The 16,693-nt window shown below is 37.8% G+C and overlaps 1 protein-coding gene across 6 annotated transcripts in view; it reads right to left on the bottom strand.

Annotated features, from left to right (window-relative positions):
* Nucleotides 1-4,825: 4,825 nt before the first annotated feature.
* The window catches only part of RFX3 (regulatory factor X3), a 298,160-nt gene continuing 286,292 nt past the window's right edge, over nucleotides 4,826-16,693 (bottom strand). For all 6 annotated transcript variants that reach the window (XM_082615490.1, XM_082615491.1, XM_082615492.1 and 3 more), the window contains 2 exons: nucleotides 9,366-9,408; nucleotides 4,826-5,429 (listed from right to left, as the gene is read on the bottom strand). In XM_082615490.1, the coding sequence (XP_082471616.1) occupies nucleotides 5,191-5,429; nucleotides 9,366-9,408 (282 nt within the window). In that variant the 3' untranslated portion in view covers nucleotides 4,826-5,190. The remainder of the gene's footprint in view (nucleotides 5,430-9,365; nucleotides 9,409-16,693) is intronic.

Genomic DNA, 16,693 nt, shown 5'->3' with positions numbered 1-16,693 from the left:
CATCGGAATAGGTTACACTCTTTATGAGCGCCCGGCTAGGGCAGCGCAAGCACATCTGCAGACGACACTGCTCTCATGTTCCCTCTCACAGGGGACAAAGGGGGCCCAGTGCACGCAGAGAGGCCCTTGAGCAAAGTCAGCAATTGTGTAAGCAGACTGGCATTTACAGATATCAGAAGCAGTAGTCATAGAATCTCCTGACAGATGAGCTTAAAATCAAGTGCTTTGCTCTCCATTCTATCTATATATAATTTTTTGACAAAGTATTGGAGCATAGATAAAATTATGCCCTATATGAAATTCCCAAACAATATTTTATGAGAGATCTAACTCCAAATAGCTTACCTGCCCCATAGTTCAGTTTTTCTTTATCCACTTGAACTCGTTTCTTCCTAAGGCTTCACTTAAAATTGTACTTTCTATAGCTAAATAAACGAGATCTTTTGTTCTGTTTGGGGGGGAAAAAAAAAGAAAGAAATGTAACCCTTTCTTTATCATACCTTTTAAAGGCAATCTAGGTACTTTCAATGTGCAGAGATTAGTTACAACATAGGTCTACAGGCCCATGTATTTGTCCTCCTTTTCTAGTCATGATGTGATGCTAGAAAAGTTGATTTTTTTTCTGTAAACAGTACACTTACTTAGATGGCAGTGAATATTTGGGAATAAATATATCAAGCCCTCTTGAAGAAAATTAAGAGTTGTATATAAAATGCAAGTGTTCAGCGTGGAAACACTTTCTCTTCCTACCCCCCCTTTAAAAAACAGCATAATTAGACATTTGGATATAGAGTATATTTTACCGGTCTAAGTCTAAATAAATGATCTGAAAGGCTTTTGTCCCCCATTGTATATCTTACAATGCTCAAAGGGTTAATACAAGGCATTACATCAAAGGGGTTTTCTAACACTAGAACTAAGCACTGAATTAATGCTTCTATTCCAGTTTTTAAAAAATCACCAAAGTTGCAGAAATACTAGGATTCCATTAATTGATTTGTTCTAACCATACACATGGAGGTTGATCTGATCTAGTGACAAGCCTAATTTTCAATAGCACTGCATGTCAACCCCTCTCCCCCATGTTCTGGTGTGATTCATACAAATCACAAGTTCTAACTTCAATTTTTTGATGATTGCTATTTTCTCACCAAGAATTTTGGGGAGGGGAGGTTATAACAAAGGTCAATTTGTTGAATATAACCACTGCCTCAAATTGCACACAAAGGTGACTTGCCAGTTTTTTACTTTCTACTTGTGTCCACACAGGGAGGACCAACATCACAGTGACCCACATTTTTTTCTTTTACACTAATATTTCAAGCACAGCATTATTTTAGATGTTTCAAATATATCATCTGAAGAATTTTTCAAATTTGAAAATGCATCACGTTTAGCACTTCCAGAGAGTGCGTTCATGTAAAAAGGTTCATGATTATGGTAATAAAACCGTATTCAGTCCTGAATGACTTTAACAGCATTCTACAAGAACGTGTTCCTTTTCACTCATCTAACTACAAATCAAAGGCAGTCAATGTTGCACACTACTCATTTTAGGTATGCAGTGTTAAAAATCATTTTCTAAAATTTACTTTTGTTTTTCAAGTACACCATCTAAAGAGAGGTGCATGAACCGTGCTATACAGTACAAGAAAAAGCACAAAAAGGAAAGCAGATTTCTGTAAAGGCAGTAAGACTTATACAGTCAGTCCAAGCGTAGTTTGGATGAGAATCCTGAAAAAGTGACCAGCCACTTGATATCCAAAGAAAAAATTTAAAATTGGGCCCTGTGTTCCAAGGAGATGGTTCATCCATTTCACCCCATTGTTCACTGGCTTTGTGAATGCCAATCTTTTGGGTATGATTCTCAAAGTGTATGTGAAGATCAAACTATACCCATGATACTCAATCCTATTACACAGAAATATCTTTCTTGAAACTTAAAAGTAGCCAACATGCCTTCCTCATATTTTTCCTCACTGAAAGCATAGCACTAGGTCTACATAGATATTTTTCATGACTAGTGTTTAATTACAGTGTCAAGAAATATTAAGAAGTCGTTAAAATGTGTACTTGCCACTTGTCAATAAATCTACTCTGAGAATGTTAGTGTCATATTATTTAGAAAAGTCAGTTTCAGTGAACAGAAAAAACGAAAATAAAATGTTCAATAAATGTTTGCTCCAATTTGCTCAATTGTATAAATTATGATGTTTTTATTTTCTAATATACTTCACAATTTAAATTTGAAATTGCTTAAGATGTGTGTGTGTGAGATCTTATATATATGTGTGTGTGTGTGTGTCTTACTGTGGATTACAGATAACTGTAAATAGCAGAGATCATAGACATTATTTTGTCTATTGATCAGAACTACCTACCCTAGTCACAAAGAATTAATGTTCCTAACTGTGTTCATAAAAGACATTAGAATATTTTTAGTGAGACAAGTTAATAATATTTAATTCCTCTAATCTGTCCTAATTTAGAACAAACCATGAACAATTGGAAGAAATGTTGAATCCTGTAGGGTGCCCAATCCCTAACTTTCATCAATCTAAATTTGCCATTATCAGATTCCTCTAATGAGACAAATATATCCAACATTAAATTAAACAATGATAATAAATACATTTTAAATCATTCAATAAACAAGATGAAACCAGTAAATACATTTGGTCCAACACAGATATAATAAAGTTCTGGGGGTTGTGAATAGGGAAGTGAAAAAATTCAGAAAGGAGCATCAAAATGAAGAATTTTTTTCCTTTTTAGATTTTAATTTTACCTGTAAACCTTTCCTAATGCACGATGAAGTAGATACACAGTCTTTGCAGCTTTAAGGTGTTTGCGTTTGTGTGTGTGTGATAGTGCAAATTCATTGCCTTTAGGGGAGGAAAAAGGGGAATGATCATTTAAATGACATTTAAATGAAGGTGGTGCTAGGATGCTAGTGAAGACTTTCAAACATGTGAGTGAGTTGTATGATACAAAATTTGAATTGATTTTAAAAATTATATCTTAATGATTTAAAGTTTACTTAAGAAGCTTTGTTGATCTTAGTTATTTGAGTAGTCTAAGGCAATCAAGTAACAACAGTTGAAACGTACTGCATGTTACCCAATAAGCCATTTGGTATTTTCAACTGTACAGACTGGCTCACCCTCTCCTTTCCACCCCCGCCCCCCGCCCTCCCTACCCTAATAAAACTGGAAAGATAAACGTCTTGAGTGTAATATAGGCCTCATTAATAATCTGTAAATCACTTTGTGCTTTCCCTTTTTTTGGCTCTATGTATTTGTGTATTATTTATTTTTGCTAATTAGCTTTTTTAGAACTATTCAAATAAATGGATGTGCCTGTTTTTGTTGCTGTTGGTTAATAATTTGAGAGCTTAAAAGAACCTTGCTTTTCACGTAAATTAAAGTAGGGATGGGTGTATCCTCTCTGGGATCTCACCTTCTGACTTGGTAGCTGACTCCTGCCCACAGACACTCGCGTGTGCATGTGGGCACACAGACACTGAGACACACAGAGAAACATTTAGACTGAAAAGATGCACTTCAATAAGTACCTGCTTATTGTGTTAATTTTCTTAAGTTATAACTAGATAAGAATGGTCTAAAATATATATGATTTTCTGTAACAAAGTTGGTAATTAAAACTAGCCTGCTATTTCACAATAGCAATCTGATCCTTAATCCTTAAGCAATGTGATTTGTAATCAAGTAATATTCAGCTCTAGGAACAAAAATAAATTCACGGTCACTCAAAGAGGGGAAGTGATTTTTGTCTTTTCGTTTTGCTTTGTTTGCCCTAAATTTCCTTTGAAGAACATGTTACCTGTCCTTACTTCGGGAATCTGAAAATGACAGGCACACCTTGTCAAATGGATTGAAGAGGAATTCACATGAACAAAATAAGCCTTACTAAACCTTAGCTTCAGTTCTGTTTTAAGGCACCATGTAATAGCCGAGGTACGATGATCCCTGATGTACATTCTTCAACGGCACTGGTCCATCCAGCCACCTATCCAAATCCTACAGAATTGGGGATAAGCAACAGTGAGGTGTGCCAGTTACACTGCCTTCAGGTTCTGTTTAAAATTTAAATCCACATACTTTAGAAACCAGGAAATATTTTTGAAGGAAATAACGATATGCAGGTTGCTACATTCCTTGCATTCCATAAATTTTCTTTTATAATAGCAGCATATTGAACTACTATTAGGAAAAAGACCTGGAATAAAAGAAAGTCATTCAAATGGAATGGTTTCCTGTATGTCCAGCTCAGCATAAGTAGCATGTACACTTAAAAAAAAAAAAAAAGTCAAGTCATTTTTTTCAGCTTCAGTATCTAACTATAACAGCCCCACTCAACAGCAGAATGCATCTGTGCAGTGGTCCCAAATACAGAATCAGTAGTCTATAAACAGAGGAATTGGTATGCAAATAACAGTTAAAATTCAATATTTAACGGAAGCTTGCATTAACATGGTTTAATAATTATGTACACAAATTATGTACATATTAGCATAATCTCTTGCAATTCTGTCATTTACTCTGAACTGATAAATGCACAGCTCAACTTTTCTTCAGAGAAAAATAGATGACCTTCCCAACCCTCTAGCACTATAATAAAAATGCTCTGTATTCTCTCTCCATACTCCAAAATGTTATGAAAATAGTGTCTTGTGGTTCTGTCCAATGAAAAGCACCTTTCAAAAGCAAATTTGATGCATCTGCTGCCAAATGGGCATGCCTCCAGTGTAAATCAAAGAAAATCATTTCTTTTGATATTTCACAGAAGTGCATCTAATTAAAAACTTACACATGAAATCATACACCAAGACTAACAATCAACAATAAAATATTTTAAGCTACAAAAAATGTAAATTATTTTTTAATTATAAGAAAACAAAAACATTGACATTAAGTGTTGTAAAAATCCTTCTTGACACCCAAAACTAAGGGAAAAAAACTCATTATTAAGAAGCAAATAATTTGTTTACATTAAAAAAAAAAAAAGACCTGGCAAAATACATACACCCATTCCATTTCACAACTCCAAAAAGGTAATGTTCACCACAGAGAATTTGACAACAGTTGACCTTCAGGCTTATTAAAATTTCAACTTAAGCCCAATATCAACAGGGTTAATGTTAGCTGGAAAAATACGCTTTAATATTCTTTAGACTGCAGTGTAGGTATTTCCTGTAGCGCTGCACTGTCTGATAGTCTGAGTACTCGTGACGATGTGCTCGCTGTGAATTGGATTCAGGAGGCTTGGCTGCACGCCACTCTCGAGAACAGGCTGCATACAGCCTACCGAAAATGCCTGGTTCAGCTCGGTTTTCTCTCTTTTGGCTTGAGGTTCTGAAGAGTCATCTAATTCCTCATCCATTTCACTCTCCACTTCACTGCCTTCATCTGCACAAATAAACCAAGACTATTACCAGAAGACAAACTGGAAAAGAGCAATCCACAAATGCTTTAGGAACACTTTAATATAGTACATTGAGAAAGCAACTCCTTAGTCCTTCTTGGGGGACAAAGCTTGTGGGTTTTCCTTTCAACAAATTTTACCTGTGTCAGTGCTCTATTCTTTTAAACACAGCAAAGGTAATTTATTCTTGGGTTTGTGATTGATATCTTTAATAGGTCTTTTAAGAAGACCTCTGGAGTTCCCTAAAGTTTTTACATTAAATAGTGGCATAATTTGTGTCATTATAAAGTAGTCACTTGGGTACACTACGCTGGCTTTGGGGAATGTATTGCGCTGAAAAATGCTAGCTATAAAAAAAACAAAAGAAAGAAAGAAAAAATTTGTTTTTCCTCTGAAAATCTACATCTGATATAAATTTTATCTGTGCTGATGTTAATGTAGGTGAGACCTATGTTGAGTCACAAAATGACTATAGCATGCATAGCAGGGGCTGCTTACAGACTTACTGTGCACATGAATGTTGTAGATCGCAATATCAATTAGACCCTTAACTTTTATTACAAAATGAAGACTGAGGCCGTAGTATCAGATTAAAAATGTACAGTGAATTTCCATTCCTAGCAACACTGATACTCTCTGTTAACAGCTAGCATTCATTTCTGGAAATTAGGTGTATAAATAGTCACTGTTACCTCCAAATTTTAATACATTTTATATTAACTAAAACATCATTATAATGGAATACTATTTAATTTTTTCCAGCATGCACTGTTAAAATTCAAAAGCACAGCATAGAGAGAAAATGCTCTCACACAGCTTTACTACTGTGTAAGATTCTCCTCAGAGGAGTAGAGAGAATACCTCTTCATAAGCGCTAATTTTTAAACAGCTAGGGATATATTTCTGCCTCAAAAATCTTTTCATTGGGAATTCCCTGGAGGTCCAGTGGTTAGGACTCTGTGCTTTCACTGCTGGGCCTGGTTTCGATCCCTGGTTGGGGAACTAAGACCCCACAAGCCACGTGGCACAGGCAAAAAAAAAAAAAAAAAAAATTTTTTTACTTCATCCTCAACATGTTTTATTGTTTACCAAAAAAGCCTCCACACATAATTACACCAAAACTCATCTATAAATAAAAGATATCTATACTTACTCTTATATTTTTGACTTATTATGGTGACTTTTGTATTAACAGAATCAGATCTCCATTATATTCTATGGCATGTCACATGCAAAGAGTGTGTAACAAGTTACTGCAAAGTCAGCTGGACTCTGTCTAAGAGGTGTTGAGTCTAGTTTTACCATCGGGGGCACACCTGCAGCAGTTCTGCTAATACAGTTCTCGGCGTAAATGGGCTCCCTGACGTTGCTTCTCTTATTATCAATTGGTGCAAAGATGGTTCCAGAGAAAAGTGGTGAGGAATAACAGGGCCTCCATATAAGGTGCAGGTTGTACAGTTGTGCAGTTGCCGGAGCAACGTCTTCTGGGAATGTTGTGTGATTAAAAAGATTGAGATTAGATGTACTGACTAGAAATGGTGTCTGTGATGCACTGAACGATAAACAGAGAAGTTCTCTGGGACGAGGTAAGCTGTCTTGGCCACCTGCTTTATCCGGTTACCGTTCGCCTCCGCTAAAGGACTTGAGGATAGCATTACAGTTTGTCTGAACAAGCACATTCGAAGGGTTGGTGAGCTGCCGGAAAGGACTACATTTGATAGACATTTGCTTCATTAAGAGGATATAATCAAAATATGCTTGTATGACACTTTTGCATTTTTTTTTGTATTTGTTTTCATATGAACAAACAAAAGGTCTGGAAGGATCCTCACACTAAATTCTTAATGGTGGTAGTCTCTTTGGCTTTTGACTATGAAGTTTTTACTTTCTATAATTTCTAATTCTCTGCATTATTTGAAATCTTTATATATAACTAATGTTACTTTTATTATCCAGAAAAAAATCAAATTCTCATTTTGTGGAAAAAGCCCCCCAAAATTTCCTAAAGATTTCACATTCAAATCTTAGGTTCTGAATATGCTAGTTTGGTTAATTCTCAAGAAGCATCCAGTCTAGAGGTGAATGGGACCAGCAGAGCCACCCGAGGAAGGTGAGGGCAAGTCACACTGCTTCTTGGCTCCCTCTCCACCAACCTTTCTGTGACTGAGAAATAGTGTCAAAGTAATAAAAGAGGCAGCAGCAAAAGAAAACTAAGAACATTTCAAGCAGGCAGGCAAGTGGAGAGAGAGTGGGATGTTCTTTCATCCACCCTGCTGTGGACGGAAAGGGAGATGGACAGAACACACTCCAGTGCTCCAGGCCACGATGCTTCAGGTCCACTTGTGAGTGACAGGGTTCCTGTGGATAGGCTACAAAGCAATCACAAAAGCAAGCCCTTTCTCTAGTTCCCACAGACATTTTACGCTACTATAAAGACTCAAAAGACATTTCCTGGGAACCTACTTGAAGTTATGGGAATTTGGTACACAAAAACTAAAACTAGGTGCTACTGGAGTTTACCAAAGACTTTGGTTCAACGCTTGACAAAGAAGACTGGCTGCCATTCAGTGTTTGGCCCAGGAGCGACATTCCTACTACACCTCCAGACACCCTGGGATGAAATCCCCAAATTTGAATTATAAGGCTTTGGTGTCAGTGCATCATCAGGGTTGCCTTATATGTTGGGCCTGCATTTCAACAGCCACTTTTCCTGCTCTGAATTTACAAACTGGCCTCATCATTGATTTGCCTCTCTGATGTTTCTTTGGTTAATCCTATAGAGTATATATTTGCAACAATGATGTTTTGGGACTATTGTTCTCTACTTTTCCTGTTTTGCTATTCTGCATGTTGCTAAAACAGGAATTAATGCGTACACAGTTGATAAATAGTGATAGGAGTTTAAAGTGGGAGTGATGTTGATTCACACAGGACTTTCCCCGGCATGTGAATGTCTTCCATCACCAAGGAGGCACGGAAGCTGAACACGGAGAACCCTAGTACAGGATGCTGCAGAGGACAGTGTGGCACTTCGTGTGCGGATTCCCCACGTGCTTCCTCATGCCTCAGTTTCCCCACTGGCTCTGGCTCTGTCCTGGAAGGGATAATGGTGTAGTTCTCCCCAATCTATGTACACTTTGTCCCTGACTCCAGAACTCAATTCCTTAAAACCTCAAGAAATCTTCACTTTTTTTGTTTTTGTTTTTTGAAGAAAGGTTTTTCTGCAGTGCTTATTTATTAGAAATTTTACATAAAAAAAAAAACTGAGCTGATATTTTTTTCAGAATTGTTTTTCTTTGTGAGCACTCTATTCCAACCTCATTTTCCTTCGAGCCCTGTTCCTTTTACTCTGTGGTTTTTATAGGTCGTGAGTTTCTTCAGAATTGTATATTGTGTTGTCATATTAGAGTGGCAATGCTGATATGAAAATTTAAGAAGTATATATGTTATCCTTTTCATCTACCCCAATACTGATCTTGCTTTTATAGTAAACTTCATTGTTATCTCTGAGTTCTTTTTCCACTGAAAAGTGTGAATTGGTGACTTGATTAGGCTGAGGAATCTTTTTCTTGCCTGGTGGGCCTTAAATAAAAATATTTGACCCAATTTTGTCACTTTTTTCAGGACTCTGGAGAAAGCCAGAAATAATTTCTGGTTACTTGTACTTAATTGCAGGCAAAAAAAATCAAGAAGAGTTTAAACTGTATTTAAATTCAATTCTTGCACTTAATATATGTAACATAAAGAAAGCATAGAAATGAAGAAATAAAAAAGATTCCAAAAGACTTAACTGTCATATTCATCGAGGATTGTATGCCATTTCCACAAAATAAAAGTGCTATACACATATACATTTTCCTCTATGAGAATTTCTTACTCAAAAAAAGTCCTTAAAAATGTACATTATTTTCATTTCTTACCTTTATCCAGATTTCCAGGAGACACAGCATTTAAATCACCAAACTGCAAAACAATAGTCATTTGTGCAACAGTTACTACCAAGCAGAATAAAATAATATTCTCAGAGACTGCAGTAAAAATACCACACTACGAATTTTTAAAACTATAAACTAGTGACCATTTTGATCTCTAACTACACAGGTCACCTAATTTTCCAATCAAACCTGTCGAAATTGAACAGTTTAAATTGTGTCACAATTTAGCTGTCTTAGCCTCTTTGCAAAAGGATAACAATTTTCTGTCTTCCATGCTCCATTTTACTTTTTATTATTTGAACTCAGCAGTGAAGCAATAGGGGCCTGGCTGACCTGGATGAAGATGGATGTGGCAGAATTTGGAAAAGCTCTGACGAAGCAGGATGCATCAGCTCCACCCCCATTAACTGTCTGTGAGTCCACCCGGAGTCTACACTATAGAAACATGGTCCAGCCACTTGGTTGAACTCTGTTTTTTTGAGTTTTTATTTGTAGAAATGAAAAACATAATAGGAGCCCCAACACTGAGAGTATTTATGGTTACAAAATCTTTGAGACTTCTCTTCTTGTAATTGATCTTTTTATTTACTAAGATAACAGGGTCCCAAATTAAAAAAGAAAGGCATCTGATTGTTACTAATGCAACAAAAAAGGTATTAAAACAATATGGAACAATTAATAACCTTCATCTTAGACTTCATTTGCTACCTTAGTTCAAAAGCTTGATGATATTTTTACAGTGAAAAAATATATTTTGAGAGTCTCAGGGTGAACATAAATAAAAAATTGAAGAGCAGAGGTAACAAAGCTAATAGGAAAAAGGTGAAGTGAAACCTCATAGCACCTGCTTTTTAAATGGTAAACATTACATTTTTTTAAAGCTGAAGATTCAGAATAAGTCATTATTAGAAATTCGGGTTTCTCAAAAAGCTTAGAAAGGGTGAGAGAGAAATTCTACTTACATTCGGAAGTTTGCTTATAAAGAGTTCCATGACAGGAGTATTTTTTTCATCTACAACATATGTCTATAAAGTAATAAAACTGATCTTATGTTGCAAACATACACACACATAATTTCTTTTTTTTACCTAAATATGAATTGTTCTTCATAGTAGCTACCTTGGGAGCTTATACATTTATTCCAAGGTTCAAGATTCTGGAATTCCTCTTTGACAATCAATTTCAAGAGTTAGTTTATGTATCATTCAAGAAAGCCCATCTTGTCGTTTAGTTTATGTATCATTCAAGAAAGCCCATCTTGTTGTTTTACATCAAACTGTGACTCCAAACACTCCACATTTTATTCATTGTACTTGGTCCTGAGACGATTTCTGATTACTTAACAAATTTAAATGCATCTCTGCCACAATTCAAGATATTTAAAATAATGTGTCATTTTACTCTTTATTATTTCTTAGCAGTTCAGAGGCAGTTTAAAAAGAGGCATTCCACATCACTTTAAGCCATGGCAGTATTACTGAACCAATGTGTAGCCTCCCGAGGTGACTGCCTTGAAGGGGACAAGGGCCTCCTGGTTGCACAACTCTTAGCATATTTGTTTGAAAGACTGCCTCATTGTGTTATAGTTACATCCCATGGGCAGCAAATATAAAATCATAAATACTGAACTGTTGTTTTGAAGTTGTTCCTGTTCACATGGCTCAGAACCTTATGTTAGTCTAAATAAAAACCACAGTTTAAATTGTACAGGATTTCTTGAATTAAAGAATATAATAAAACCACCAAAAAACACAACAGGATTCTTTACCTATTTTTGGTATTATTTAAATTTTTAGAACTATAAACAGAGAATGCCCAAAGCTGAAGGATCATTTATATGCTATTTCTAGTTGACACACAGAGTAAGATTTTTATTTCTTTTAAGTGAGTACTTAACAACACTTAAGACCCAATCCTGGAAATGAGTTGGCAGTGATGAGTCTAAACATACTTCCATATCTATAAAAAGTGAATACACCATTTGTTTTTGATAAATCTTGAAAAGTTGTTTGAGACTAAATTATTACTGCCACCGGTGATCAATAATATCATGCAAAGTGGCTAAAACCAAACTTTGAACACATATGGAAATTTTTCTTCAAAAGAAACACTGCTTTTAGTTGCTACTTAACTGAATATATGACAACGTAATAGAAAGATTTTCCTTTGAAAATTTCTGCTTAACCTGAATGAATACATCTGATTACTCAGGATGATGAAAATAAAACCCGAAAACAATCGAAATCTCTGTAATCATTATTAGCATTAGTAAATAAACATTTGCATACTCAATGCTGAGGGCTTGTGACCATGTACTGTGAGGGACACTGTGGAAAAAAAGAAGAAAAAAAAATCTCCAAGATACTGCCAATGCCTATAGTTGTCTCTGGGATTAATGACAAAGTTCCATATGTACAACATACAGTAGGTTTAAAATAAAAATCTTGTGAATAAGAGGTTTTGATATCCCTGTATAGTGGAAGGTGAAGGTTTTTATATGCATTTTATGTGTGAGGAAAGAATATACATTTGAGGACTTCCGTGGTGGCGCAGTCGTTAAGAATCCGCCTGCCAATGCAGGTGACACGGGTTCAAGCCCTGGTCCGGGAAGATCTCACATGCCGTGGAGCAACTAAGCCTGTGAGCCACAACTACTGAGCCTACACTCTAAAGTCCGCGAGCCACAACTCCTGAAGCCCACGCACCTAGAGCCTGTGCTCCGCAACAAGAGAAGCCACCGCAATGAGAAGCCTGCGTACCGCAACAAAGGGTAGCCCCCGCACCGCAACAAAGGGTAGCCCCCGCTCACCACAACTAAAGAAAGCCCGCGCGCAGCAACGAAGACTCAACGCAGCCAAGAAAAAAAAAGAAGACTATACATGTGATTAAGGAAAAAAACCACCTTAATCCTATAGATGGAGTAGGTAAGATTAGGACAATCAGTTCGTTCATTCAGTATTCAAAAAAATATTTGAGAGCTTATTATGTGCTAGGCACTCTGCCAGCCAGTTCCAGTCAGATTAATTTGGAAATATTCCCTCTTTCTGAAGGTGAGTATCAGAAGTTGTTTATATTAAAAAGGACAGGTAGTTTAGCCAAAAACCAAGGCAGCCTAGGAAACCTTCAAGAAGGTTTTAAAACCACAGGGTTATTAGAAAGGGAAGTCAATTTCAGGGGTTTGGAGGGAGCAGCAAGTCAAAGTAGCGGGAAGGGAGGAAGGAAGGGAAGGGAGGCAGGGAAGACTGAGAGCGGGCATAAGGACGGCGGCATCACAGACAGGAGAGAGACGATAGGGACGTAAATGAGGCCGGCACAAACCGGCAACAGAAGAAGAGGAGGAGAGACATGATTTGGATAAAAAAGTGGAGGTTGGGGCTTCCCTGGTGGCGCAGTGGTTGAGTCCGCCTGCCGATGCAGGGGACACGGGTTCGTGCCCCGGTCCGGGAAGATCCCGCATGCCGCGGAGCGGCTGGGCCCGTGAGCCATGGCCGCTGAGCCTGCGCGTCCGGAGCCTGTGCTCCACAATGGGAGAGGCCACAACAGTGAGAGGCCCACGTACCACAAAAAAAAAAAAAAAAAAAAAAAAAGGAGGTTGGCAAGGAAGTCCAGAGATTACTGAAAAGTTATAGCTTCAGAAACTGAAAAACTCTTACTGCTTTGTAATTTCCCCTGCTGCACAGGGGACTGGAGGGGACTGCTATTCACTGAGGTGACGTCTTACAGCTTATAAAGTACTTTCATGGTTCAGCATATAGTTGGCTTCCTCTCAAATATGATGACCTCAAGTATCACTTTCTCAATATCACTTCTTCAGAGAGGCTTTTCCTCACAGCCCTACTTAAGCATCTCCTTCCCTGTCACTGTTCATCAGCACCTCACAAAAAACGTATGAATCTGGCTAGGTAAGGAGCTTAGATTTAATCTTGCAGCTATTGAAAACATGTTAATTTGTCTAACATTGTAAGGATATACGGTGGTGTTAGATTTGAGACCAGATATTCTGACCATCAGTTTAGGAAGGGAGGGAGTAAGGGAGTGGGAGGGAGAGGGAGAGAGAGAGAGAGAAAGTATGTATGTTTCCTACATGGAAGAAAGAATATAAATTAAGGGATTTAAAGGGTGCTCTGGGGTAGAAAGCATATGGCCTTTGATGTACGTAGGAGTTAAAATTCTGTCAGCCAGATAGATAAATAGGGAACGTTCTGAAGTAGAAACAGAATGGAACATAGAGAAAGCATATCTGTTGTTTTTAGGAAGAAAGACCTCCTTGCCTAGAAACCATTTCTCCAGGCCCTGACAACCGGTCAAAATAATGAGCATGCTCCTGGACAGCAGCAGACTAAAAAATGTGTGGTTAAGGCAGGCAGCGGGAGTCTGTTAGACCATAAATTCAGAATGAGTAGTAATGGCCAGGAAGTATAAATGGGAGACTGGTCAACACAGCCTATGTGACTATTGGCAGCATCCTTGAGAGCAACCCTGAGTATGACCCTGACTTGTGGCCAAGCAGCTGAGAAGTAATTCATCATAGGACTGTGAGGCCTAAGCACAGGCTCAGCATGGGAGGATGGAGCCCACAGGTGTACTGCAGAGACCACTGCAGGTTAGATCCAGCAGCAGTGAACTTTCCACAATAAGGGAGGCAAGCCTTGTATTTTAATAGCTGGAAAGTGAAACAATGCAGAGGAAGCCAGGGGGCTCAGACAGCAAACTGGTGAGGATTCACGGGGGCCCACAAAACAGAGACTGGGGATAGAAGGAAGGAGTTCAAGGACTGGGATGAAGACCTCACCCATGGGGATGCTTTCCCTGCTGGAAGAGTTTACCCCATCCTGGGGAGGAAGGATTAGTGAGTAATCATAACCACATCATCTGGGCAGCCAGGTAAACATCCTCCATAGAAACCACATCTTACCACAAAATCTCTCTGCTGGTATGCCCAGATTTAGAGATTTACAGGCAGACAGATACAATCAATCTCTCTCTCTCTCTCTCTCTCTCACACACACACAATGTATAACTGATTTACATGCTGGCACCAAAATATGAAAGTGTATGGTCTGGAACAGGGGTTAGGGTTAGTAAGGGGTCAAATAGCAAATATTTTAGGTGTCATGGTCCTGTTGCAATTATTCAGCTCTGCTACTACAGTGCAAAAATAGCCACAGATGATAGTTATATGAGTGGGCATGAATGTGTTCTAATAAAACTTTATAAAAAATGGATGATGAGCTGGCCTTTGGCTAAAAGAACTTGTAAACCCTAGAAGATTTGGTCCAGTTCACAGACAGTGAAGGGAATGGAAGATTTTGTCTTTAAGGAAGGTGTGAAGACTTTGGCCACAGGGAGGATATAGAATCAGAGGCTTTAAGAACTAGCTTCATCAAATAATGAAGGTCACAGGGAAAGAAACATGGGTCAAGTTTTAAAGATGGAAATCAGTTGGAAGACTAATCTTCCTCTCTTTTCTATGGAGCCTTTTATGTACAGACAGAGATAGATAAAGGTTTGTGTTTGTGTCAATTAGTGGGTGAAGAGGGATGAAGTCTAGGATACGAGGCAAGATTGCATGGAAAAGAGACTGGGAAAAAGATTACATGTATTAGTGATTTAGATGGGGCAAGCCTCCCTAGTGGGGAGTTTTTTTTCCAATTTGGATGAAGATGTGAAGAGATAGTCCAATAGCATAAGTTCTCCATTGGTAAAAGCAAATAAGGAATAGTTCTAGATGAGGATGGTTTTTGGGGTGGAGTCATCCATGGAGACATGTCAGTGACATGTATGTAGAGGAGGGGAGGAAGTAAGAAAAAAATAATATACTGGAGGAAGAGTTCATAATCCACAAGTAATAACTGACTTCGTTCAGAGCAATTTAGCTTTTATACTCTAATAGTTTCCTATTGCTGCTGAAACAAATTACCACAAATGTGGTCGCTATAAATAATACAAACTTATTATTTTTTAATTCTGGAAGTCAGAATTCCAAAATGGGTCTCGCTGAGCTAAAATTAAGGTGTTGGCAGGGTTGTATTCCTTTCTGAAGATTTTAAGGGAGAATTTCTTTTTTCCTTTTCCAGCTTTTAGAGGCTGCCCACAGTGCTGGCTGGGTGTGACCCCCGTCTATCTTCAGAGCCAGCAATGTCCGGTCAAGTCTTTCTTCCACTACATCACTCTGACACTGATTCTTCTGCTTCTCTCTTCCACTTTTAAAGACCCTTGTGATCACAGTGGGCCAATCCAGATAATCAGGGTTAATCTCCTTATTTTAAGGCCAATTAATTAGTAACCTTAAGTCCATCTGTAAACTAACATATCCACAGGTTCCCAGGGTTAGGATGTAGACATCTTTGGGGGTCATTATACCGCCTACTACATACATCTAAGCTACCTCAAAAAAACTGTCGCATTTGCCTGAATAAAATCATTTGACAGTAAATTTTTTTCTACTATTGGAGGAAATACATCCTCTAGATCAAGCCGTTTGTAACACAGTAATTTTCCCCTCAATTTTGTCTGTTTTGTGCTCTTCATTAGGGGTGAGGTGGGATAGTATTGTATATAGGCACAAATTCATTTTTTTATAATATATTTCTCACTAAGGGCATTTGTTCTTTATTTTCATGTACAGACTTCGAATTTTATGTATAAAACTTCCTATCTCTGCAAGTTTTCATAGCATGCATTTCAAGGTTTAGACTTATTAGAAGCACACATACATCCAAAAAGTTTACCAAGATCACAGAGCTGAAAGTTGTTAGTGATGACATATAAGGAAGTTATTCCTGACAAAGAAGTGGAAGTCAAAACTGAGGGAATCAAAAGCTACTGAGTAGTGAGGCCAGAACAGCCCTAAGCTCCACATCCAAATGGAGGCCTAAGGAGAAACTCTGATGATAAAGTTACACACTAAGGACCAGTTACATACATATTGGTCCTTTGGACAGTTTCATGAGAGCAACCTGTGCCACTGAACTGCACAACAAGCAGCTCCAACAACCTCGGAAAGCCCTCCTGTGTTAACACTACTCCATGGTTCCATGAGGATCCATGCTGTATAGACGATGCAGCCAGATGCCAAGGTGCTAGCGGGGGATTAGCTGACATTAGATGTCTCTTTGGGACTTCTACCTTTTAACTTGCATAAATTTTACATATATAATTTTATATATAATACTTACTCCCACTTCACAAGTACGTATAAGACCTTTCAATCAATCCTACTGGTAAGATTTTATCCAAGTCTAGCTATGTCTAGTTAGACCCAATTATGTTTATGCTTCCTCCCTAATGTTGCCATTTTCTTTTTTAATCGA

This window comes from Mesoplodon mirus (assembly GCF_964341445.2).
Source record: "Mesoplodon mirus genome assembly, chromosome: 1".
Classification (NCBI taxonomy): Eukaryota; Metazoa; Chordata; class Mammalia; order Artiodactyla; family Ziphiidae; genus Mesoplodon; species Mesoplodon mirus.
The sequence above is the reverse complement of the archived record's forward strand: the minus strand, read 5'-3'. Positions and strand labels throughout refer to the sequence as shown.